The 25302-nt window shown below is 43.0% G+C and overlaps 3 protein-coding genes across 3 annotated transcripts in view; all 3 read right to left on the bottom strand.

Annotated features, from left to right (window-relative positions):
* LOC142379126 (scavenger receptor cysteine-rich domain-containing protein DMBT1-like) overlaps positions 1-15860 on the bottom strand; it is a 33984-nt gene extending 18124 nt beyond the window's left edge. Inside the window, exons 1-9 of the mRNA XM_075464263.1 lie at positions 15431-15860; positions 14834-15256; positions 14392-14706; positions 11090-11521; positions 10648-10962; positions 7338-7769; positions 6896-7210; positions 3381-3830; positions 2939-3253 (exon numbers count right to left, since the gene is read on the bottom strand). Coding sequence (XP_075320378.1) covers positions 2939-3253; positions 3381-3830; positions 6896-7210; positions 7338-7769; positions 10648-10962; positions 11090-11521; positions 14392-14706; positions 14834-15256; positions 15431-15839 — 3406 coding nt within the window. The 5' untranslated portion in view covers positions 15840-15860. The remainder of the gene's footprint in view (positions 1-2938; positions 3254-3380; positions 3831-6895; positions 7211-7337; positions 7770-10647; positions 10963-11089; positions 11522-14391; positions 14707-14833; positions 15257-15430) is intronic.
* Positions 966-2709, bottom strand: LOC142378101 (uromodulin-like). Its single transcript, XM_075462331.1, has 6 exons — positions 2578-2709; positions 2030-2181; positions 1556-1798; positions 1308-1467; positions 1143-1215; positions 966-1044 (listed from the first exon to the last, which is right to left on the bottom strand). Exons 1-6 carry the CDS (start codon positions 2707-2709, stop codon positions 1034-1036), a joined length of 771 nt encoding a protein of 256 aa, XP_075318446.1. The 3' UTR covers positions 966-1033.
* Positions 15861-17328: 1468 nt separating the features above from the next.
* On the bottom strand, positions 17329-25250 carry slc26a11 (solute carrier family 26 member 11). The gene is made up of 15 exons (XM_075463607.1): positions 25116-25250; positions 24454-24646; positions 24146-24375; positions 23556-23748; positions 23195-23280; positions 22618-22834; positions 22344-22522; positions 22187-22259; positions 21888-21999; positions 21742-21797; positions 21241-21381; positions 21017-21144; positions 20264-20363; positions 20028-20161; positions 17329-19927 (listed from the first exon to the last, which is right to left on the bottom strand). Exons 3-15 carry the CDS (start codon positions 24347-24349, stop codon positions 19820-19822), a joined length of 1731 nt encoding a protein of 576 aa, XP_075319722.1. The 5' UTR covers positions 24350-24375; positions 24454-24646; positions 25116-25250; the 3' UTR covers positions 17329-19819.
* Positions 25251-25302: the final 52 nt, after the last annotated feature.

The following is a 25302-nucleotide window of genomic DNA, read 5'->3' on the forward strand; positions in this document are numbered from 1 at the left end:
ATGTCTGAAAATTTTTGCTCAGTCCAAATGTTTATGTGGAACATTTTAAGAACCATTCCCAACTACTTGCTAGGTGGGGCTATAGAGCTATTTTTCAAGCAGTGTGATGAAGCATGAGTGCGTCTGTGTATGGATGGGTTAATAGAGAAGTTAATAAGACCTTTATTTTCCTTCTGCCACTACTGATGATATTCACAACACCCTGAGATGCATCAGCCATCCTCCAATGCAGGTTTTTTAGAGTATTCACATATTAATCTATCTGAATGTCATATTGGAAAATGTAACTCTCAGTAATAATTAGCCTTTTTATACAATTGTCTGTTTCTAAGACAATAAAGACAGAGTCAAAAGAGTGCCACCATTTTAATATTTATTCTTTTGTAAAGGTAAGATTGATATATAAGATAACAAAGCAAATTGACTTGCAAACTCAAAACAAGAGTGAAGAGTAAAACTTAACTTTCACATGGTTGCTTTGAGACATCATGCAATTTTAGCTTCTATTATTTTCTCTCTTAAAAGATACACATATCATCAAAAATAACATCTTAGATCTAAATGATATTACAAAAATGTATTTGTTTATGTAACCGTTACCAAATGTCTGCTTTGTGTTTAAGGCTGGGACCACACCGCTGCTCTTCGAAGGTCTTTATTTTCCTCAACCTTTCCTTTCCTCTCCGAACATCACAAAAAAGAGGCCATTACAATGATGCAAACATTAACACAAATGAGTAAAACATGGAACATACCTAAGAAAATAAAATGCTAAATATAAAGGATAAATTGGGAGCTCATCTTTCCTCCCCGAACATCACAAAAAAGAGGGAAAGTTTAGGCAGGACAGTGTCTTTTAGAGCACATGTTGCTCCCCCATAAAAGAATATACAGAAACAGAAACAGAAAAGAAAAGTTCCACCTGAGTAGTCTAATAAATGTCAGGTTAAAAACATAATCATTTAGTGGAATTATAAAGAAGCCAAATTAACCCTTGTTACATTTAGTGTATTTGCATGATCAGAGCTTGTGTTCACTTGCCCCCTGAAAAGACAAAAAAAAGAGAGAAACAAAACGTGGTCATCGATTTGTTAACTCTGTTGAGATGTTGGCTTTAAAACAGGACTAAAACTCGTACTCACAGGTTATTGGTCCAACGGTGATGGACGGGATGGCAGCAGAGCTAACAGAACGAGACCTCCTGCTGCGACAGGCCTGTGAAGTGGGAGATGGTGGAAAGAGCATAAACACCAGATTTGAAGCAGCGCTGTATGTAAACCACTAATGAAGTGAAATGTGTATCTTACAGGGACACAGTTGGAGCTCCTCTGGTCACACAGAGTGAGGCTGCAGTGAAGATAAGTGTCTCTGTATTCATCCTGAAGGAGGAACAACAGAGCAGTGAAACGAGCTCGGAGAGATGAGCCACTTTCAACCACTGACACCTGTCGGCGGTCCGTGGGACACCTGTCAGGGAGGATAGAGGAGAACATCAGGGTTGTACACATCACCTTATCCCACAAAACATCTGCTCAGAGTCAGGAGGTACACATACTTGTTCTGGATGAGAGGGTATCGCATGAGAGATTCAGGGTTTGATGAGTGAGTAGCGAAGCAGTCCTCCAGAACAACTGCAAAGTTTCGGTCTCTCTCATCTACAGAGACGCCAACGTACAACGGTGAGCCCACAGGGAGGGAGACCCGGCCTGGTGGATAAGCCTGTGAGTAGTTGGAGTTGCGGTATAGAGACATGTAGGCTCTAGCTTTTGCTCCTGAGCCTGAAATGCCACCTTGCAACCTGTCAAGAAAATGTGCCGTTTTGACATTTTGACAACCAAGTCGGGTTTTCAGAGTTATTGCTTTTGTTGTGATCATTTATCATTCAAGAAAGCTCTGCTTTTTTTAGTTTGGAGACATGGTCCTGCGACCGCTAGACAAGAGAGGGGGGATTCTTTAAAAGGTTAGGCGTCCATGCATTCATGTTACACCTTCATATGGTAACAGTTACATTCGGTAAAAGGCAACTTACTCCAGAGATGGTCTGATAGCCACATTCAGGCTGGCGTCTGTGTCCAGGGGATAAGCACAAGAGAAGGGAAGACTCACAGGAAGGGCAAAGGATGCATTGCCTCCTGGGTAGATGAATAAACTGTTGGCATAGATGGCATGTGTGCGGTTGGTCTGAAAGACAGATGATTAAACCATCAGATCAGCTTGTGAGGGTGTACTATACACAGCAATTGTTTAGGAAACTGGATTTATATAATAATTTCTCCTTGACAGTTTTTAGGAGTCTGGCCATCTTGGAGGATAAAAGGGAAGAAGATATTTTCTATTTTCTGGACAAATAACACATTCTGGATTAAAGTGACGATGAAAAGATGGAAAGGCTGTGCAAATAACAATCCCAATGTGATTGTGCAGTTTGTTTGAAAGGAACGAGAGACGCCAATTAGAAGCCCAACAATCATTGTCAGTGACAGTTCAACCACTGCCAGGCTGTGCATTAGAGAGGATGTAAAAATGCGCTGGTAATCAGTTTCAGAGTGAAAGAAAAAGAAATGCAGTCGTTTTTACCGTCATCATGTTTCCACAGGCACCTGCCTGAGCCTCCACTTCATACCAAACAATGTCATCATACACTCTGGCCCAGGAACAGTTGCGGGAAGCCAAGTTGCCAGAAAATGGGTCCAAACCAGAGGATGCCATGCTAGTCACATGCAGTCCTACTTGGAGCGTGTCACGGCCACAGATAAGCTCCGAAATGTGAGCTGAAGGATGTTGGACTGGAAAAAGATATCATGTCAACAAAATGAAGGATAGCTGATGAGAGAGACAAATATCAAATGGAACCTAGAGGAGAACCACCATAAACATTAATTTACGGGAATTGTGACTGAACAGTGTTAAAGAATCCAAGTCATAGAAATAAACTTACCTTCACATACAACACTGGCATCTTCCTGATGACCACAGTTGTGGACCCCAAACCCTGAGTGACTGCAGTCTGTTATTGATGATTCGTTTCCAAAACATCTGACATCGTCCAACCAGATGGGTCCTCTGCCCTGTCCAAAAGCTGCACTGTGTGGTGCTGAACGAGCTCTTCCACAGCCCAGCTGTCTGCACACCACGTTGGCATCATTCCGGTCCCAGGAATCGTCACAAACCGTCCCCCACTGGCCACGGTGGAAGATCTCCACTCTGCCAGAGCAGCGGTTGTCAGAGTTAACCAGCCTCACTGGTGAAGCAGCTGAAATCAAAACAAGGGACACATTTATGTTGATGGGAGAAAACGTGGACTTCTCAGTTTAAAGATAGTTTTAGAAACCTGACAACAATTATTTCATAAAAAGTTTTACAGTTTGTCTGTATTTTACCTTCACAGACGACCCCAGCGTCCTCATTGTGACCACAATTGTGAGATCCAAACCCTTGGTGGCGGCACTCTGAGAGCTGTGATTCGCTGCCGGTGCACATGACATCGTCTAACCAGATGGGTCCTCTGCCCTGTCCAAAAGTTGCACTTATTGGTGCTGAGAGGACCCTGCCACAGCCCAGCTGTTTACACACCACCTGAGCATCAACCAGGTCCCAGGAATCGTCACAAACTGTCCCCCACTGGCCACGGTGGAAGATCTCCACCCTGCCAGAGCAGGAGCTGTTTCCTCCATTGGCCAGGCGGACCTGCCCCTCTACGTCTGTGCTGTTGTCTGCTGTTGTTGTGGCAGTGACATTGCTCATCACCTGAGTGGTAAAAGTTTGTGGTCTTGGCGTGGTTGGCAAAACTGTGCTGTGATTTCTGGTAGAACTGAAAGAAAATGTTTTCACTGTAAAAGCACAGTCAGCACTGCCATCAAAAAGAGTCCTCTTTATCAAAGCTCAATGTTTGTTTTATCACTGGGCACAAAACTCAATAAGTCACCATTTTAAGTGCACTTGATTAGTTGCGTTGTGAAACTGCAACACTAATATTTATTATTCAATTAAGAAATATCAGCTCATCTTGAATTTGACGGCAGCAACACGTCTCAAAAAAGTTCACCACTCCCCTCTTCTTCTAACAACATCTGTAAACATCTGGGAACTGAGGAGACCAGCTGCTGGACCTTTGGAAGAGGAATTATGTCCCATTCTTCTCCAATAGGATTGTAGTTGCTCAGAAGTTCTGGGTCTTCTTTGATGTATTTTAAATGTTTTCAGGTGGTGAAAGCTCTGGACTGCAGGCAGGTCAGTCCAGCACCTGGACTCTTCTACTACGAAGCCATGCTGTTGTTTCGGTTTAACATTGTCTTAATGAAATGTCTAAGGTCTTCCCTTAAAAAGATGTCTGGATGGGAGCATATGTTAGTCTAAAACCTGTAAGTACCTTTCAGCATTGACGGAGCCTTCCCAGATGTGCAAGCTGTCAGTTCTGGAGGCACCAAAACACCCCCATACCATCAGAGATGCAGACTTTTTAACTGAGCGCTGACAATAAGCCAGATGGACCCTCTCCTCTTTAGTTAGGAGGACAGGGCGTCCATGATTTCTTAAAAAGAAATTTAAACTTTGATTAATCTGACCACAGAACAGTTTTCCACTTTGCCTCAGTCCATTTTAAATGAGCTTTGGTCCAGAGAAAACGACAGCGTTTCTGGATCATGTTCACATGTGGCTTTTTCTCTGCATGACAGAGCTTTAACCTTCATATGTGGGTGGGAGGTGAGCTGTGTTCACAGACAATGATTTCTGGAAGTGTTCCTGAGCCCATCCAGTGATTTTCAGGACAGAATCGTGTCTGCTTTCATGCAGAGCGCCTGAGGGCCTGAAGATCAGGGGCATAGAGTATTGATTCTCATCTGTGTCCCCTGCACTCAGAGATGTCTCCAGATTCTCTGAGTCTTTTGGTTATGTTTTCCACTGTCGTCGGTAGAATATTCAAAATCCCTATATTGAAGAACATTATTCTGAAATTGCTCCACAAGTTGTAGACACAGTTTATTTTTTTGCTGATTGCTGATCCTCACACGTGCAAACGCGCTGCAAACGCCGAAACAAATCCAACAATAAAATGCTGCAAGAGAAAAATGCGGCAATAACAAAAACGACCGGAGCACACGCGCTGCAAACATCAAAACACATGCAAGACAGAAACGCTGCAAACTTCAAAACATGCAAGAAAAAAATGCGCAGCAAACCCCAAAACACATGCAAGACAGAAACACTGCAAACTTCAAAACACATGCAAGAAAAAAATGCGCAGCAAACCCCAAAACACATGCAAGACAGAAACACTGCAAACTTCAAAACACATGCAAGAAAAAAATGCGCAGCAAACCCCAAAACACATGCAAGACAGAAACACTGCAAACTTCAAAACACAACGGAAGTTCGCCAGGCCACTAGGCGGTCTCGACCTGTGGGATAGGGGATCGACTATGGGAGATCTACCATATTAATGAAAGAGAAGAAAGTCAAAAGGTACGTTGTCATTTATGTCTTTTTTAAACACTTGGCCGTAATCTTTTGCCTTATTATAGAAGAGCAGCGGAGTTATGTCTCTATAATAAGGCAAAAGATTACGGCCAAGTGTTTAAAAAAGACATAAATGACAACGTACCTTTTGACTTTCTTCTCTTTCATTAATATGGTAGATCTCCCATATATCCCCTATCCCACAGGTCGAGACCCCCTAGTGGCCTGGCGAACTTCCGTTGTGTTTTGAAGTTTGCAGCGTTTCTGTCTTGCATGTGTTTTGATGTTTGCAGCGCGTGTGCTCCGGTCGTTTTTGTGATTGCCCCATTTTTCTCTTGCAGCATTTTACTGTTGGATTTGTTTCGCCGTTTGCAGCGCGTTTGCGCGTGTCAGCCATCGTAGTTTTGCAAGGCTGAAAATCGAAACTTAATCGAGCCAATCAAATCGTGAGGAGCGGGGTCGGAGGCCGGGCTACTCGGCTACCTAGTGACGACAGAGGTGCGACGTTTCAGTGTGTAGTTCCAGAGAGAGGTAAACAATGGCTGCGCCCAGCGAACAGTCTTTCGAGTTGGCTTTGGCAGCGACTCTAGAAGATTTCAATATAAATTTTCTTTGCGAGACGGACAAATAACTGCACTTAAGTTTTTCTTGAAAAAAAAGGCCGTTTTCGGAGTTTTGCTCACCGGGTACGTTAAAAGTTTAATTTACCAGCTTGCTCTGTTGGTGGGACGACGCTCTGATTGGTTGTTGCCATCCTATTGCGTGGCGTTGAGAAAAGAGGCAACTTAAGAGACAATCGTTTGTCCCGCTCACACTGCTATCCAGCGTCACTAGACCCCTGTACAGCTTTTTGCTGTAGGGGTCTGGCTTGCTAGGCTAGATCCTCTGCGCATCTTTATGTCTGAGAGACTCTGCCTCTCCATGGTGCTCTTTTTATATCCAGTCATGTTACTGACCTGTTGCCAGTTAACCCAATCAGCTACAAGATGTTTCTTCAGAAGTTTGATGTTTTAACACTTGCTTTTCCAGCCTTTTGTTGCCGCAGTCCCAACTTTTTTGAGACATATTGCTGCCATCACATTCATCCGTCCTCTATATCCATCCATCCATCCATCCATCCATCCATCCATTCATCCATCCACCAGGTGCCATTGGGTGAGAAGCAGGGAACAACATCCTGAACAAGTTGCCAGTCAATCACAGGACCATCAAATTCAAAGTGAGCTAATATTTTCATCAAATAGCAAAATGCCTTACTTTCATCATTTTGAATGTTCTGTATGTTTTATTGTGAATAATATATTGGTTTATGAAATTTCCAAACCATTGTATTCTCTTTTCATTTACATTTAACACAGTGTTTCAGTTTTTAAAGTAGAGAGTAAATGATTTAACAATTTTTTTTAGATTATTTTCAAACAAATGTGAATGAACTTACCTTCACATACAACACTGGCATCTTCCTGATGACCACAGTTGTGGACCCCAAACCCTGAGTGTCTGCAGTCTGTTATTGATGATTCGCTTCCAAAACATCTAACTTCATCCAACCAGATGGGTCCTCTGCCCTGTCCAAAAGCTGCACTTATTGGTGCTGAACGAGCTCTTCCACAGCCCAGCTGTCTGCACACCACGTTGGCATCATTCCGGTCCCAGGAATCGTCACAAACCGTCCCCCACTGGCCACGGTGGAAGATCTCCACTCTGCCAGAGCAGCGGTTGTCAGAGTTAACCAGCCTCACTGGTGAGGCAGCTGAAATCAAAACAAGGGACACATTTATGTTGATGGGAGAAAACGTGGACTTCTCAGTTTAAAGATAGTTTTAGAAACCTGACAACAATTATTTCATAAAAAGTTTTACAGTTTGTCTGTATTTTACCTTCACAGACGACCCCAGCGTCCTCATTGTGACCACAATTGTGAGATCCAAACCCTTGGTGGCGGCACTCTGAGAGCTGTGATTCGCTGCCGGTGCACATGACATTGTCTAACCAGATGGGTCCTCTGCCCTGTCCAAAAGTTGCACTTATTGGTGCTGAGAGGACCCTGCCACAGCCCAGCTGTTTACACACCACCTGAGCATCAACCAGGTCCCAGGAATCGTCACAAACTGTCCCCCACTGCCCACGGTGGAAGATCTCCACCCTGCCAGAGCAGGAGCTGTTTCCTCCATTGGCCAGGCGGACCTGCCCCTCTACGTCTGTGCTGTTGTCTGCTGTTGTTGTGGCAGTGACATTGCTCATCACCTGAGTGGTAAAAGTTTGTGGTCTTGGCGTGGTTGGCAAAACTGTGCTGTTGATTTCTGGTAGAACTGAAAGAAAATGTTTTCACTGTAAAAGCACAGTCAGAACTGCCATCAAAAAGAGTCCTCTTTATCAAAGCTCAATGTTTGTTTTATCACTGGGCACAAAACTCAATAAGTCACCATTTTAAGTGCACTTGATTAGTTGTGTTGTGAAACTGCAACACTAATATTTATTATTCAATTAAGAAATATCAGCTCATCTTGAATTTGACGGCAGCAACACGTCTCAAAAAAGTTCACCACTCCCCTCTTCTTCTAACAACATCTGTAAACATCTGGGAACTGAGGAGACCAGCTGCTGGACCTTTGGAAGAGGAATTATGTCCCATTCTTCTCCAATAGGATTGTAGTTGCTCAGAAGTTCTGGGTCTTCTTTGATGTATTTTAAATGTTTTCAGGTGGTGAAAGCTCTGGACTGCAGGCAGGTCAGTCCAGCACCTGGACTCTTCTACTACGAAGCCATGCTGTTGTTTCGGTTTAACATTGTCTTAATGAAATGTCTAAGGTCTTCCCTTAAAAAGATGTCTGGATGGGAGCATATGTTAGTCTAAAACCTGTAAGTACCTTTCAGCATTGACGGAGCCTTCCCAGATGTGCAAGCTGTCAGTTCTGGAGGCACCAAAACACCCCCATACCATCAGAGATGCAGACTTTTTAACTGAGCGCTGACAATAAGCCAGATGGACCCTCTCCTCTTTAGTTAGGAGGACAGGGCGTCCATGATTTCTTAAAAAGAAATTTAAACTTTGATTAATCTGACCACAGAACAGTTTTCCACTTTGCCTCAGTCCATTTTAAATGAGCTTTGGTCCAGAGAAAACGACAGCGTTTCTGGATCATGTTCACATGTGGCTTTTTCTCTGCATGACAGAGCTTTAACCTTCATATGTGGGTGGCAGGTGAGCTGTGTTCACAGACAATGATTTCTGGAAGTGTTCCTGAGCCCATCCAGTGATTTTCAGGACAGAATCGTATCTGCTTTCATGCAGAGCGCCTGAGGGCCTGAAGATCAGGGGCATAGAGTATTGATTCTCATCTGTGTCCCCTGCACTCAGAGATGTCTCCAGATTCTCTGAGTCTTTTGGTTATGTTTTCCACTGTCGTCGGTAGAATATTCAAAATCCCTATATTGAAGAACATTATTCTGAAATTGCTCCACAAGTTGTAGACACAGTTTATTTTTTTGCTGATTGCTGATCCTCACACGTGCAAACGCGCTGCAAACGCCGAAACAAATCCAACGATAAAATGCTGCAAGAGAAAAATGCGGCAATAACAAAAACGACCGGAGCACACGCGCTGCAAACCCCAAAACACATGCAAGACAGAAACACTGCAAACTTCAAAACACAAAGGAAGTTCGCCAGGCCACTAGGCGGTCTCGACCTGTGGGATAGGGGATCGACTATGGGAGATCTACCATATTAATGAAAGAGAAGAAAGTCAAAAGGTATGTTGTCATTTATGTCTTTTTTAAACACTTGGCCGTAACCTTTTGCCTTATTATAGAAGAGCAGCGGAGTTATGTCTCTATAATAAGGCAAAAGATTACGGCCAAGTGTTTAAAAAAGACATAAATGACAACGTACCTTTTGACTTTCTTCTCTTTCATTAATATGGTAGATCTCCCATATATATCCCCTATCCCACAGGTCGAGACCCCCTAGTGGCCTGGCGAACTTCCGTTGTGTTTTGAAGTTTGCAGCGTTTCTGTCTTGCATGTGTTTTGATGTTTGCAGCGCGTGTGCTCCGGTCGTTTTTGTGATTGCCCCATTTTTCTCTTGCAGCATTTTACTGTTGGATTTGTTTCGCCGTTTGCAGCGCGTTTGCACGTGTCGGCCATCGTAGTTTTGCAAGGCTGAAAATCGAAACTTAATCGAGCCAATCAAATCGTGAGGAGCGGGGTCGGAGGCCGGGCTACTCGGCTACCTAGTGACGACAGAGGTGCGACGTTTCAGTGTGTAGTTCCAGAGAGAGGTAAACAATGGCTGCGCCCAGCGAACAGTCTTTCGAGTTGGCTTTGGCAGCGACTCTAGAAGATTTCAATATAAATTTTCTTTGCGAGACGGACAAATAACTGCACTTAAGTTTTTCTTGAAAAAAAAGGCCGTTTTCGGAGTTTTGCTCACCGGGTACTTTAAAAGTTTAATTTACCAGCTTGCTCTGTTGGTGGGACGACGCTCTGATTGGTTGTTGCCATCCTATTGCGTGGCGTTGAGAAAAGAGGCAACTTAAGAGACAATCGTTTGTCCCGCTCACACTGCTATCCAGCGTCACTAGACCCCTGTACAGCTTTTTGCTGTAGGGGTCTGGCTTGCTAGGCTAGATCCTCTGCGCATCTTTATGTCTGAGAGACTCTGCCTCTCCATGGTGCTCTTTTTATATCCAGTCATGTTACTGACCTGTTGCCAGTTAACCCAATCAGCTACAAGATGTTTCTTCAGAAGTTTGATGTTTTAACACTTGCTTTTCCAGCCTTTTGTTGCCGCAGTCCCAACTTTTTTGAGACATATTGCTGCCATCACATTCATCCGTCCTCTATATCCATCCATCCATCCATCCATCCATCCATCCATTCATCCATCCACCAGGTGCCATTGGGTGAGAAGCAGGGAACAACATCCTGAACAAGTTGCCAGTCAATCACAGGACCATCAAATTCAAAGTGAGCTAATATTTTCATCAAATAGCAAAATGCCTTACTTTCATCATTTTGAATGTTCTGTATGTTTTATTGTGAATAATATATTGGTTTATGAAATTTCCAAACCATTGTATTCTCTTTTCATTTATATTTAACACAGTGTTTCAGTTTTTAAAGTAGAGAGTAAATGATTTAACAATTTTTTTTAGATTATTTTCAAACAAATGTGAATGAACTTACCTTCACATACAACACTGGCATCTTCCTGATGACCACAGTTGTGGACCCCAAACCCTGAGTGTCTGCAGTCTGTTATTGATGATTCGCTTCCAAAACATCTAACTTCATCCAACCAGATGGGTCCTCTGCCCTGTCCAAAAGCTGCACTTATTGGTGCTGAACGAGCTCTTCCACAGCCCAGCTGTCTGCACACCACGTTGGCATCATTCCGGTCCCAGGAATCGTCACAAACCGTCCCCCACTGGCCACGGTGGAAGATCTCCACTCTGCCAGAGCAGCGGTTGTCAGAGTTAACCAGCCTCACTGGTGAGGCAGCTGAAATCAAAACAAGGGACACATTTATGTTGATGGGAGAAAACGTGGACTTCTCAGTTTAAAGATAGTTTTAGAAACCTGACAACAATTATTTCATAAAAAGTTTTACAGTTTGTCTGTATTTTACCTTCACAGACGACCCCAGCGTCCTCATTGTGACCACAATTGTGAGATCCAAACCCTTGGTGGCGGCACTCTGAGAGCTGTGATTCGCTGCCGGTGCACATGACATTGTCTAACCAGATGGGTCCTCTGCCCTGTCCAAAAGTTGCACTTATTGGTGCTGAGAGGACCCTGCCACAGCCCAGCTGTTTACACACCACCTGAGCATCAACCAGGTCCCAGGAATCGTCACAAACTGTCCCCCACTGCCCACGGTGGAAGATCTCCACCCTGCCAGAGCAGGAGCTGTTTCCTCCATTGGCCAGGCGGACCTGCCCCTCTACGTCTGTGCTGTTGTCTGCTGTTGTTGTGGCAGTGACATTGCTCATCACCTGAGTGGTAAAAGTTTGTGGTCTTGGCGTGGTTGGCAAAACTGTGCTGTTGATTTCTGGTAGAACTGAAAGAAAATGTTTTCACTGTAAAAGCACAGTCAGCACTGCCATCAAAAAGAGTCCTCTTTATCAAAGCTCAATGTTTGTTTTATCACTGGGCACAAAACTCAATAAGTCACCATTTTAAGTGCACTTGATTAGTTATGTTGTGAAACTGCAACACTAATATTTATTATTCAATTAAGAAATATCAGCTCATCTTGAATTTGACGGCAGCAACACGTCTCAAAAAAGTTCACCACTCCCCTCTTCTTCTAACAACATCTGTAAACATCTGGGAACTGAGGAGACCAGCTGCTGGACCTTTGGAAGAGGAATTATGTCCCATTCTTCTCCAATAGGATTGTAGTTGCTCAGAAGTTCTGGGTCTTCTTTGATGTATTTTAAATGTTTTCAGGTGGTGAAAGCTCTGGACTGCAGGCAGGTCAGTCCAGCACCTGGACTCTTCTACTACGAAGCCATGCTGTTGTTTCGGTTTAACATTGTCTTAATGAAATGTCTAAGGTCTTCCCTTAAAAAGATGTCTGGATGGGAGCATATGTTAGTCTAAAACCTGTAAGTACCTTTCAGCATTGACGGAGCCTTCCCAGATGTGCAAGCTGTCAGTTCTGGAGGCACCAAAACACCCCCATACCATCAGAGATGCAGACTTTTTAACTGAGCGCTGACAATAAGCCAGATGGACCCTCTCCTCTTTAGTTAGGAGGACAGGGCGTCCATGATTTCTTAAAAAGAAATTTAAACTTTGATTAATCTGACCACAGAACAGTTTTCCACTTTGCCTCAGTCCATTTTAAATGAGCTTTGGTCCAGAGAAAACGACAACGTTTCTGGATCATGTTCACATGTGGCTTTTTCTCTGCATGACAGAGCTTTAACCTTCATATGTGGGTGGCAGGTGAGCTGTGTTCACAGACAATGATTTCTGGAAGTGTTCCTGAGCCCATCCAGTGATTTTCAGGACAGAATCGTATCTGCTTTCATGCAGAGCGCCTGAGGGCCTGAAGATCAGGGGCATAGAGTATTGATTCTCATCTGTGTCCCCTGCACTCAGAGATGTCTCCAGATTCTCTGAGTCTTTTGGTTATGTTTTCCACTGTCGTCGGTAGAATATTCAAAATCCCTATATTGAAGAACATTATTCTGAAATTGCTCCACAAGTTGTAGACACAGTTTATTTTTTTGCTGATTGCTGATCCTCACACGTGCAAACGCGCTGCAAACGCCGAAACAAATCCAACGATAAAATGCTGCAAGAGAAAAATGCGGCAATAACAAAAACGACCGGAGCACACGCGCTGCAAACCCCAAAACACATGCAAGACAGAAACACTGCAAACTTCAAAACACAAAGGAAGTTCGCCAGGCCACTAGGCGGTCTCGACCTGTGGGATAGGGGATCGACTATGGGAGATCTACCATATTAATGAAAGAGAAGAAAGTCAAAAGGTATGTTGTCATTTATGTCTTTTTTAAACACTTGGCCGTAACCTTTTGCCTTATTATAGAAGAGCAGCGGAGTTATGTCTCTATAATAAGGCAAAAGATTACGGCCAAGTGTTTAAAAAAGACATAAATGACAACGTACCTTTTGACTTTCTTCTCTTTCATTAATATGGTAGATCTCCCATATATATCCCCTATCCCACAGGTCGAGACCCCCTAGTGGCCTGGCGAACTTCCGTTGTGTTTTGAAGTTTGCAGCGTTTCTGTCTTGCATGTGTTTTGATGTTTGCAGCGCGTGTGCTCCGGTCGTTTTTGTGATTGCCCCATTTTTCTCTTGCAGCATTTTACTGTTGGATTTGTTTCGCCGTTTGCAGCGCGTTTGCACGTGTCGGCCATCGTAGTTTTGCAAGGTTGAAAATCGAAACTTAATCGAGCCAATCAAATCGTGAGGAGCGGGGTCGGAGGCCGGGCTACTCGGCTACCTAGTGACGACAGAGGTGCGACGTTTCAGTGTGTAGTTCCAGAGAGAGGTAAACAATGGCTGCGCCCAGCGAACAGTCTTTCGAGTTGGCTTTGGCAGCGACTCTAGAAGATTTCAATATAAATTTTCTTTGCGAGACGGACAAATAACTGCACTTAAGTTTTTCTTGAAAAAAAAGGCCGTTTTCGGAGTTTTGCTCACCGGGTACTTTAAAAGTTTAATTTACCAGCTTGCTCTGTTGGTGGGACGACGCTCTGATTGGTTGTTGCCATCCTATTGCGTGGCGTTGAGAAAAGAGGCAACTTAAGAGACAATCGTTTGTCCCGCTCACACTGCTATCCAGCGTCACTAGACCCCTGTACAGCTTTTTGCTGTAGGGGTCTGGCTTGCTAGGCTAGATCCTCTGCGCATCTTTATGTCTGAGAGACTCTGCCTCTCCATGGTACTCTTTTTATATCCAGTCATGTTACTGACCTGTTGCCAGTTAACCCAATCAGCTACAAGATGTTTCTTCAGAAGTTTGATGTTTTAACACTTGCTTTTCCAGCCTTTTGTTGCCGCAGTCCCAACTTTTTTGAGACATATTGCTGCCATCACATTCATCCGTCCTCTATATCCATCCATCCATCCATCCATCCATCCATCCATCCACCAGGTGCCATTGGGTGAGAAGCAGGGAACAACATCCTGAACAAGTTGCCAGTCAATCACAGGACCATCAAATTCAAAGTGAGCTAATATTTTCATCAAATAGCAAAATGCCTTACTTTCATCATTTTGAATGTTCTGTATGTTTTATTGTGAATAATATATTGGTTTATGAAATTTCCAAACCATTGTATTCTCTTTTCATTTACATTTAACACAGTGTTTCAGTTTTTAAAGTAGAGAGTAAATGATTTAACAATTTTTTTTAGATTATTTTCAAACAAATGTGAATGAACTTACCTTCACATACAACACTGGCATCTTCCTGATGACCACAGTTGTGGACCCCAAACCCTGAGTGTCTGCAGTCTGTTATTGATGATTCGCTTCCAAAACATCTAACTTCATCCAACCAGATGGGTCCTCTGCCCTGTCCAAAAGCTGCACTTATTGGTGCTGAACGAGCTCTTCCACAGCCCAGCTGTCTGCACACCACGTTGGCATCATTCCGGTCCCAGGAATCGTCACAAACCGTCCCCCACTGGCCACGGTGGAAGATCTCCACTCTGCCAGAGCAGCGGTTGTCAGAGTTAACCAGCCTCACTGGTGAGGCAGCTGAAATCAAAACAAGGGACACATTTATGTTGATGGGAGAAAACGTGGACTTCTCAGTTTAAAGATAGTTTTAGAAACCTGACAACAATTATTTCATAAAAAGTTTTACAGTTTGTCTGTATTTTACCTTCACAGACGACCCCAGCGTCCTCATTGTGACCACAATTGTGAGATCCAAACCCTTGGTGGCGGCACTCTGAGAGCTGTGATTCGCTGCCGGTGCACATGACATTGTCTAACCAGATGGGTCCTCTGCCCTGTCCAAAAGTTGCACTTATTGGTGCTGAGAGGACCCTGCCACAGCCCAGCTGTTTACACACCACCTGAGCATCAACCAGGTCCCAGGAATCGTCACAAACCGTCCCCCACTGGCCACGGTGGAAGATCTCCACCCTGCCAGAGCAGGAGCTGTTTCCTCCATTGGCCAGGCGGACCTGCCCCTCTACGTCTGTGCTGTTGTCTGCTGTTGTTGTGGCAGAGCTAGTAACAGTGGGCTCCGGTGTTGGATTTGACGTGGTCGCAGAAACTTTAGGATTTCCTCCTTTTACCTCTGTTCACAGTGAAACCAGCATTTTAATTATGCTACAGCAATTAAAAACTTTGTCTTTGAATTTAACTTTAAGATTGTGCAGATTTTAGAATGTTCCATGAAATAAATAAATAAATTTGATGAGAAAAATTGATTTGTTCTAAAAGCATAAAGATATGTGAAATTGAACAATACCTGTACAGTATGCAAGAGAGCATGTTGAGGGTTTCTGAAGTTTGTAGACGTAGTAGTGTCCATCACACAGTTTGACATTAATGGTGTGTGTGCCAAAATAACAGCAGGAGCCTGACCAAGCGCTACACACGGTACGATTTACAATTCTATCTGACAGTGTGGGGTGAGGTTCTGTGATCCACAGGGGAACATGGGTCCCACACCTGTTTTCAGCTACACATCTTTCTGGAATTTGAGCACTGGTGTGCCCCAGAAACATGCGATACCAGCCCTGCCAGTTAACATTTTGATCACAGTGTGCAACAGTACTGTTTGTGTTATTCGTTGAACGCCAGTCATCATCTAGTGGAGTGTAGTGCTCACAGGGATCAGCACATTGGACAATGCCGTTGTGGCTCATGCAGTCCATGCCTGAAGGACAGACTATGTTTCCACAGCTGATCAGGACAGACTTAGAGGAGGCATCTGATGTGGTCCTGGGGGAAGGCTGCAGGCATTCAAAGGAGCCTGGTGTGTTTGAGCAAATCTGAGGAGGATTGCAGGGTGAGTCTGGGAGGGAACACTCGTCAATGTCCGCACAGCCAAAGTCTGGTGACCAGTTGTAACCTTGGCGACAGCAAGAAGAGTCGATACAGACTTTTGTATCGTAGCAGGTAAGACCATCGCCCACAAAACCATCTTTACAGAAACATGAGAAGGCTTCGCTGGCGAAAGCGTCGCCTCTTCCTCGTGACTCCAAGCAGGTGGCTTCCCTATGGCATGCGTCACAGCTGGAAACAAGCTTCCCTGAGTAAAATATTGGGAGAGTTTTATGTTCACTAATGAAAGGTTTTACCTGCAAGAGATGTCACATCTAGTAAATCTGTCTGATTCAAGAATATCATTGTAGTGAGTCAGTGTTATTATTTCTAATTTAATTTGTCACCTCTGCATCTTCAATCAAACAAATAGCTTACCTGAGGTTCCTCTCGTAAAAATATACAAAAAGAGCAAAAACATCCCCTGACGCAGTCCCATTATGGACCCCATCTAAAACACAAAGTAGCAGGTCAAGACAAAGGCAATGTGTTGAAAAAAAATGCTGCCTTTCGTTACATAAAAATCATAATTTTGCCGGTTTCTGTACTTACTCTGGAGAGACTGAGAGTCAAAGCTGCTGTGCAAAAAACTGAAAAGCTCAACGACAGTGTGAGAATTTATACGCCTGTTTCTGTGTGCAAAGTACAAGCGGAGTTGATCTTTTTTAAGTTGGATATAAGCAACAACAAAAAAAAAATTGACCTGGAAAAAGAACTGCCACATCAGCAGAAATCTGAGTAAATAATTATAGTATTTATGGTAGTAGTTCCTGATTAGTGTTCAACAGAATGATAACCTCATGGTCTTCACAAGTTTGTACCTTCCTCCACTGATGTATGATCATTGGTGAAATATGTAAATAGGTCACAAGCAGCACTGATTCATTTGATGTCAAGGGTTACTTATTCATCAAGTAATCAGTGCCCTAAAGTTGCCGACGACTGTGATAGTTGTAAAATCATACAACTTTCGCGGAAGGAGTAGTTATGTAACTTGAAGGAAACAGAAAGGAAGGACCTTGGTAGAGGGGTCAGTCTGAAGTTGATGTGGCAGCATATGAGTCAACATATTTTATTGTAATGTTGAAATATGAAGATTATCTCACATGTTTGTTGTGAAATAACATTAAAAACTTTCCATATACTGGAAAAAAAACTGCAGACATCCAATGAATAACAGGTCATCATAAATAAAACTTGAAAGATCACAGAGACGGTAGAAGAGACTGAAGCCACAAAATAAATTGTCTCAGAAGTGGGTTGACCAGTCATTTTGCCAAATTTAAGAAATCTTAAATCTTACAGTTAATTCCTCACTCTTTTATCTGATAATCCCTCTCATATTGTTCATGAAACACTTGCCTTGTTCACCACAGGCTTGCAAGTTATAGTGTCCCAACTTCCAATATTCCCAGGGAAATGGTTCCGGAGGGAGAATGACATCACTTTCCTGAATTTGCTCTACTTCTCCAGTGCGCTAAACTTCCATTCACTTTGAGTACTTTATCCTAGTGTGTCCCCCACACCACATACTCAGCTTTAACTCTTCAACTTTAACTGGTGGTTTTCCACACATGAAGTGCTTGCTTTGCATTCATCTCCAACGCTTCTGTTGGTAATATCAACTTTACTCCTTTTAACCTTTCCTTGGTTAAACATCTTTTGTGGTTTGAGCTGTCGTCTCGCTGCGTGACTCTGAGGACACAGTGAGACTAATTGGCATTTCCCTTTAGAGTTCCACGGTATGATTCACAATTCATTGTTCCATCATTAATGACAAGCCACCCTGGACCAGCAAAACAGGCTCTAAGCATGATACTCCCATCACCGTGTTTTCACAGATAGTTTTAGATTATCATGTTTGAAAGCAGTGTTTTCTTTCTCCACACAGGATGCCTTTTATTTAAACCAAAAAGTTCTATTTTGGTCTCATCCATCTACGTTATTTTTCTGACATCCTCCTGGTTTGTCCATGTGATGGATACCTCAAATTGAGGGGTGTGGCAAAAGTCCTGAATCTTCTATATTTGCACACAATCTGTCTAACTATGGATTGGTCCACTCACTTTGGAGCCCGGTTACACTTTTCCTGAAGCACTCAGACATTTCCTCTGTTCATGCCAAGATAACATAGTAACACTTCTGCAAACGTGTTGCAAAGGTTTTTGATAAATTCTTGTTAAAAGACAAGGGGCCGCTCACTTGTGAGTGTTATACCATTGACTGAAAACACCTATTTCACATTAACTGTTAATCTTAGAGGATTACATTTTAAATAACTGCAAACATATGTTGGGATCCTTGGTTTTCTGTACCCAGTTGACTTTTTTGTCTTCAAATCAAAGGAGTGCACATAATAAACAAGAGCTGCTGACTCTCTCATCTTCTACATTAAAGTTATTGGATTGCAAGTGTAGTGGAATTTCTGTTCTTATCGCAGCACTGTCTGGCATATCTTTAAACTCAACATTTCCATTTATGCTTCAATATAAAATATAAATCATTAACTCCATTATTTCAAGAGTTATGAAATTTTTACAACATTTGAGTACGTGGGAGCATTACAATGAAGGAGTTGTTCAAAATAAAACTCTTTTTTTCCATTTAGGTCATTTAGGTGAAAACACTGCCAAGAATCCAGTTGCTGTTTAGCAGAAATAACTTACTGTCAGTGTGTTGACATCTCTTTTCAACAAAACACCCTCTGCTGTAGATATTTGGGTGTTTTCTTGCATAGACTTCCTTGTTGCCATCACCATGGACTGTATCTTTGAAGTGCCTTGAGATGAGATTTGAGGTGATTTGGTGCCATATAAATAAAACTGAATTGAACTGAACTGAATTTCATTGGGATTCAAATCTGGCCTTTAATTTAGTAATTTCATAATCCTCCATTTCTTCTTTTTGGGTCAATCCAACGGGAGTTGTTTGAGATGTTCACCTCTTCTACACTCTTTTCTTTCGTGGGGAAATGATTCGGTTCTAATGATTTTAGTTATTTGTTTGCATTTAGTTAACTAAAGTAGTGTTTGCTTGTTCAATTATATTCTTTTACTACTTATTTAACACTTTTAAACTCATGTTACATGTCAGCTAAGCATAAAAAAACATATTCATGTCAAATAATACGAGCAATGTCTTTGTGTTCCACTGAATTGCATCAAATGTTGTTTGAAAAATATTTAGCAGCTAAGGACACCAGCTGTTTTGACACTTTTCTGTTTTCCAGTCTTGTGTAATTTATAATATCTGTAGCTGTAGTTCCTTTCACCATTTTTGTTCACCATGCACCAAAGCTCTTCAGTGGATGGTGGATGTGGTGGTTTCCTGGGCAGATCAAGCAAACATTAAAAACCAAATGAATGCCAAATGCATATGAAAACTAACATTTCTGTATGTAACATCCCTACAGAGTCATTATTTTTCTGTACCCTTTCATTCACTTTATAAGATAAATAACTGTGTTAGCGTCACTCTGCTCATTAATTATATCGCCTGTCCTTATTCTGAAAAACTGAATTTTGGTCCTTGGTAAAAAAGAAAATGATTTTGTTGGCAAAAATAAACACAGTGCTTTTTATACAAAATGGACAACGCTACAGTACACAACTCTGTGGTAAACTTCTGGTCAAACATTGCCATGGAATGTCCAAGTCGTGTTAGATCCCATAAGTTTGGCAGGTAAAATGTTCAGTGCAACTTGGTGCTTCGATAGCAGACAAATGGACCTCATTACTGCCAATAATCAGCAACTGCAGGGAGTTTAGAACCTTTTAAAGTCGTACCAGACTGTGATTTGATAGTTCTGATTCTATTCTTCGAGGATGTTTTCTGACTCCATCTGCAGCGCTTCATCCACACTGTCGGTACATCTGAGGCCCTGCAGATCAGCTGCAAAGAGAACCTTCAGAACAGAGGGCTGAAGGACGGGGGAAGACGAGGGCAAACAGAAACAAAAGATAATTACCAGGTGTTCCTTTAGTGCTCTGTAAAAAGCTGTAAGGACTGAGTGGGCGCACCTGCACTCCAGAAAACACCAGGCGCACTTCTCGCAGTTTGAACTGCCTCAGCAGGTCCCTCAGCTCGCTGATCACCGTGTAATCTATGACGCTGACGTGATGGCAGTCCAGCACAACTGACCGTGGAGGTGACACTGAGGAAGAGACGGTAAGTTTGGAAGGACAGGTGAGTAAAAGACGAGAAAAAGAAAGAGAAGAGGTCACCATACTTTATTTCAAGACAAACACTTCCTTACCCTGCAGGGCCTGAGTGTGTATGATGTGACTGAGGTACTCTGTGGCAGGAAAATTAAGGCCGCTGCTCAACTTCATCACCAGCACGCCGTGGTCAGACACCTGCACACAAAGACGCACGTGGTTAAAACAAAACCAGCTGGCAGGGGAGAGTAACTCTGCTGCTTCTACAACTGATGTCGGTTTGATTTAAATGTGACGAGGATGAAAAAGAAAATCCATTGTTCAAAGCACGGTTATATCTATAATTACTGGCTGCCCTGCACTGGAGAATGTCTCAATATCACCTAAATTAAACATTTATAAGATTCTACATCAGCGTTTATGTAACATCATATGTCAGTAATATATTAGTAACAGTATTCTGTGTTTAGTTAAATGAGAATATCAAATGGTTGTGATTCAACTTTTAAAGTTTTGTGAATCCAGAATTTAATTCAAAGTCCAAAATAAATCAGAGTGCAGGTTTTTATACATATGAAAATATTATAATTATCTGTCTGTCAATTGTATGTGACAGACATGATGGACATGATATTTACCACTCATTTTAAGACAATCAACAACATCAATGACTTGAACTTAGTTTCAACATCATTTCTTTTGCTGTTCTTACATCTGATTCATATAAGATTCAAACTTATATTTTGCACGCTCCGCTCCGTTCACATGCTCTGGCATGTACAGGGTTCACACGGAGGTTTATTTTTATGACAGCAGTGTTTGATCCCACAACAGACAGACTACTATAGTACCTTTATCTGGGGTCTGGCCATTCTGTAAAGCAACAGGGCTCCAGATACAGCTATGCCTCCGATGATGCCGTACTGCACCTCCCAGAAACTCATCAGGAATGTCACAAAGAAAGGCAGCAGGTCCAGCCCTGTGGAGGACACATCCACACCCGACTTCCATTAAACAAACAGATGCATGCAGGACAAACTTAAATAAAATACTACTACTAGTAGCAGACACCTACGATGTATCTTCCACATATTTGCTACGACACGGTAGTCCACCATTGGAGCAACTGCACAGATGATAACAGCAGCTAGAGAAGCTTTAGGGATGTAGTAGAAAGCCGGCATGAGGAAGGCCAGGGACAGCAACACAATCACACCTGCAAACATTTACAGAATGGCCATGAAATACTCACAAACTCAGGAGATACAAGCATGAACATATACATGACAGACTGTTAGCAGCACGGAGAAGTGAAGCAAAATAAATGTTTTATATTCACAGGCTGGGCCCTGTCCGTTTCAATTGAACCCCATCTTGGTGTTTTGTTATCTACTGACTTAAACTAAAGTCTGTTCTTGATGTTTATCTATAACCTTTATGATAACATTTTTTATCTTAAAAGGGGAAAAATGAAACAGAAACAAGAGACAGAGAAGGGGGGGGGGGGAATATATACTGTAATAACAAGGACGGCCACAAGAGTGCAGAAAAGATGCGCTCTAAGTGTTGAACTCACTGGTGATGATCCCTCCAGCTGGAGTGCAAACCCCAGTCTGGGAGTTCACAGCCGTCCTGGCAGTAAAGACAAAACGGGACACAGTAAATATTTTACATTTAGGCTCACCCACTGTCTTCCACACAGATACAATCATGCACACAAACCTCCCAAAGCTGCCGGTGACGGGGTAGGCTGACACAAAGGAGCCCATGATGTTGGTCACGCCAATTGCCAGAAGTTCCTGGTTGGCATCGATCCTGTAGTCATTCTGACTGGCTGAGGGCACACGAGAAGATAAGATCAGCCGTTAGTGTGATGACACAGCCTTTTCTTTTTAGCAGTGATGTGCTTGTGTGCTGTAGCCTTTCTATAAAAATTGTGAAAAGGGTTCATCAGGATAAGTGTAGCTTGCTGTCAGAAGCTTCATTAGAGCAACATCATCAACATGACTGCCACCACTTACCAAATGCTTTTGCAATAGCAATGCTTTCCAGCAGACCCATGAAGGGGATCAGAGCAAGTCCTCCTCCAAAGCCCTGTATAAAACACAGAGGAAGAGTGCTGGCTCAGCTGCACTTTATGAGGAAGGGAAAGTTTCAGCTCCTCATTTATCTCCTTACTTCTACAATCTCTCCAAATGAGACAACAGTGCCGTTGGCTGTGGTGTCTGAGGTGGGTGGGGGTGCGAAAGGTGGCAATCCCTGAGTGGTGTGTCCAGTGATTGTGAACACATGATGACCGTAAGCTTCCCAGGAATACGCTACAAGGGACGCTGTCACAACCACCAGGGCATTACGCACTAACAGGACAGGAAACAGAACAAACAAAGCTTTGTAAAAAGCAACAATAATGCACCAGGTGTTACGCTATCGTCTGTGCGAGACAGGTACTGACTGGTAGCGATGGCCCACACGAATTTCCTGGCCACTCTGGTGTAGATGAGGTCATTGTCAGAGTCCAGACTCGACTTCATAAACATCAACATGATCAGCAGAGCCAGACAAAGCAGGCCCAGGACCACATCTCCTACTCTGGCCTCTGGGATCTTATAAAAGGTGTAATAAACCTCCAGGAAGAACTGCTGGGGAACATCCCGGATTCCCAGAATATTCTACAAACAAGAGCAGCAGAGAAATCCACTGACGTTACGAACGACTTCAGAGTGATTTCCAAACCACATCAGTAAGTTACTCCTTTAAAAACATTTCAGTTTCTATGCATAACACTGACAAACTTCTGCACTGCTAACCCAAAAGGTTGCATGATGGGGAATAAGCGTCAACTGATCTGAGACTCAGCCTTCCAGCAGCATGTAAAACAGTTGAGCTGCAGGACTGGACTTCACCCAGTATTAACATCCAGAGCATATGTGACAACAGAGGCCCCAAACTGCCCAACATCTGAAATCCTGTGGATTTATGTGCTGCTGTTTTTGTTGACGCTGTCATGGAGTGTATGTGTTTAACCTCACTTTGACCTGGCCAAAGCCGATGGTGACAGCAGCCGCACAAGTGAAGCCTTTTATCACAGGGTAAGAGACAAAGTCCAGCAGGAAGCCTTCAGAAGACAAGAAAAAAAACATAGAATGAGTTCATCGTGTGCATTAAGCAGCAGAAGTTGACTGTAGATGTGACGGAGGTGCTTCTCATTTTAAATAAGTACAAGATAATATTTTTCTGTCAAAAACGTTTTTTTTTTTCTTATTCCTTCATTGTTCACCCTGCAGATTTTAGTACTATCAGGTCTACATTAAGTTTTTAACTCAATCCAGAAAAAATACCAAAATTGGATTCACAAGATTTCAGCGTGACCTGAGCAGCAGCTCATCTCACCTAATCTGAGTAACGCCAGCAAAGCCTGGATGAGTCCACAGAGGAGGGTGAGCAGCACGGCTCGGTGTGGCTGCCCCCCGACCACAGAGAAACACAGGAGGGACATGATGGCCGTGGGACCCAATGTCACGTCCTTAGAGGTACCCAAGAGGGTGTAGATGAACCCGCCCATGAAGGCAGAGTAGAGTCCACACTGCAGACAAAAACAAATTTAGATTAAAGACTGAGAAGAGTTGGGACTGATGATCATTTTCATCACTGTGCAATTATCTCGTCCTTTTCAAAGACGTATGTTTGTAAGGGTGTTTTTTCTCAATCATTCAGTCAGTGAAGTGAAATTCAAGCACTCAACACAAAACCCTATAAAAGAGAAAAGAAACATCAGCAAAATGTCACATTTTAGAGGCTGGAAACAGACAACATTCGGCATTTTGTTTTAAAGAGTCGTAGATCAATATTCTGTTAATGACAAATACATAAGAATGAAAACATTACAATAAAACTGTTGTACAATGTAAAATCACAATGAAATTATCAAGAAAAGAAATAAAAGTTGACTCCAGCACATGAAAAGATGAGCTGGGACTCACCTGCACAGGAAGGCCTGCTACTTCAGCGTAAGCCAGCGCCTGTGGTACCGTCGTCAGCCCAACAGTGAGGCCAGCGAGGAGGTCCATCTGCAGGTACTTCAGCCGGTACCTGGGCAACCAGGAGAGGATGGGCAGCCAGGCCTTCAGGGTGCTATAAGAGAAGTAGCCCCGGACCCACTCACCTCTCCCAACAGTCCGATCCATCCCACCACACAAGAGGTGAAGAGCAACTGCATGCACAAACATGATATATAACACATACAAAATGTGTGCATGATGAGTGGGACCACAGAATAAAAGGCACTTACGTGGGCTGGTTAAGTTTCCTCCTCTGTTTTAAATCTCATCAGCTTTGGAGTCTTTGGTTTAGTTTCCCCCCTGAGACGTTCAGCAGTCATGAAAACCCAACAAAGATGCTCTGAGTGCAGGCATGTGTCAGCTCGCATGTTTGCATTACTTCAGTGCGGGTGGACTTCATGTCTTCAGTCGGACGCATGCGATCTGTGTGTGATGGAAAACAAGCTAAACCTACAAGCCTTTTAGTTACTGTTAACTTCAGGTGTGTGACTCTTGACAATCGTGTGATAATCACATGACAGGTCGGTGCTTTGCATACACAGGCTACCACAGCGTCCACAGCGTTTCTTACATTCACCTAACAGACATAAAACTCCCTGAAAACAGCCACCAGAAATCTTGTTATGTGAGCAAACAGCAGCCCTATCTCACAATGAGTTGTCTTATTGATCTGCCACGTGCTCTGATGATGTGTCTAAATTATGGATCGCATAATAATATTATAACCATACCCGAACTTTGGGGTTTGGAGCGGACTAAAACAGTTCTTATCGTGACTGGAATAGAAAATAATACACAGAATAAAATAAAGAAGTAACAGAGTTAAATAATAGAAAATAATAGGACAGAATATGACGGACTAAACTCTAGAACAGAACAGAACAGAACAGACCAGCGTGCCAGAAGATGTGAAGTCTTCCTCCTTGGAATCATTTATCGGCGCGGCTGTGATTCTCCTGGTGTTGAAACCACTTCCCAAAATTTGGTAGGTTCCGCTTGTGAGTCGCGAGAAACTGTTTCTCTCGCCTCATGTGACCGCCGTCACGTGACACGGCAGCATATGGGCGGGGCTTCAGTTG

This window comes from Odontesthes bonariensis, chromosome 4 (genome assembly GCF_027942865.1).
Source record: "Odontesthes bonariensis isolate fOdoBon6 chromosome 4, fOdoBon6.hap1, whole genome shotgun sequence".
Classification (NCBI taxonomy): domain Eukaryota; kingdom Metazoa; phylum Chordata; class Actinopteri; order Atheriniformes; family Atherinopsidae; genus Odontesthes; species Odontesthes bonariensis.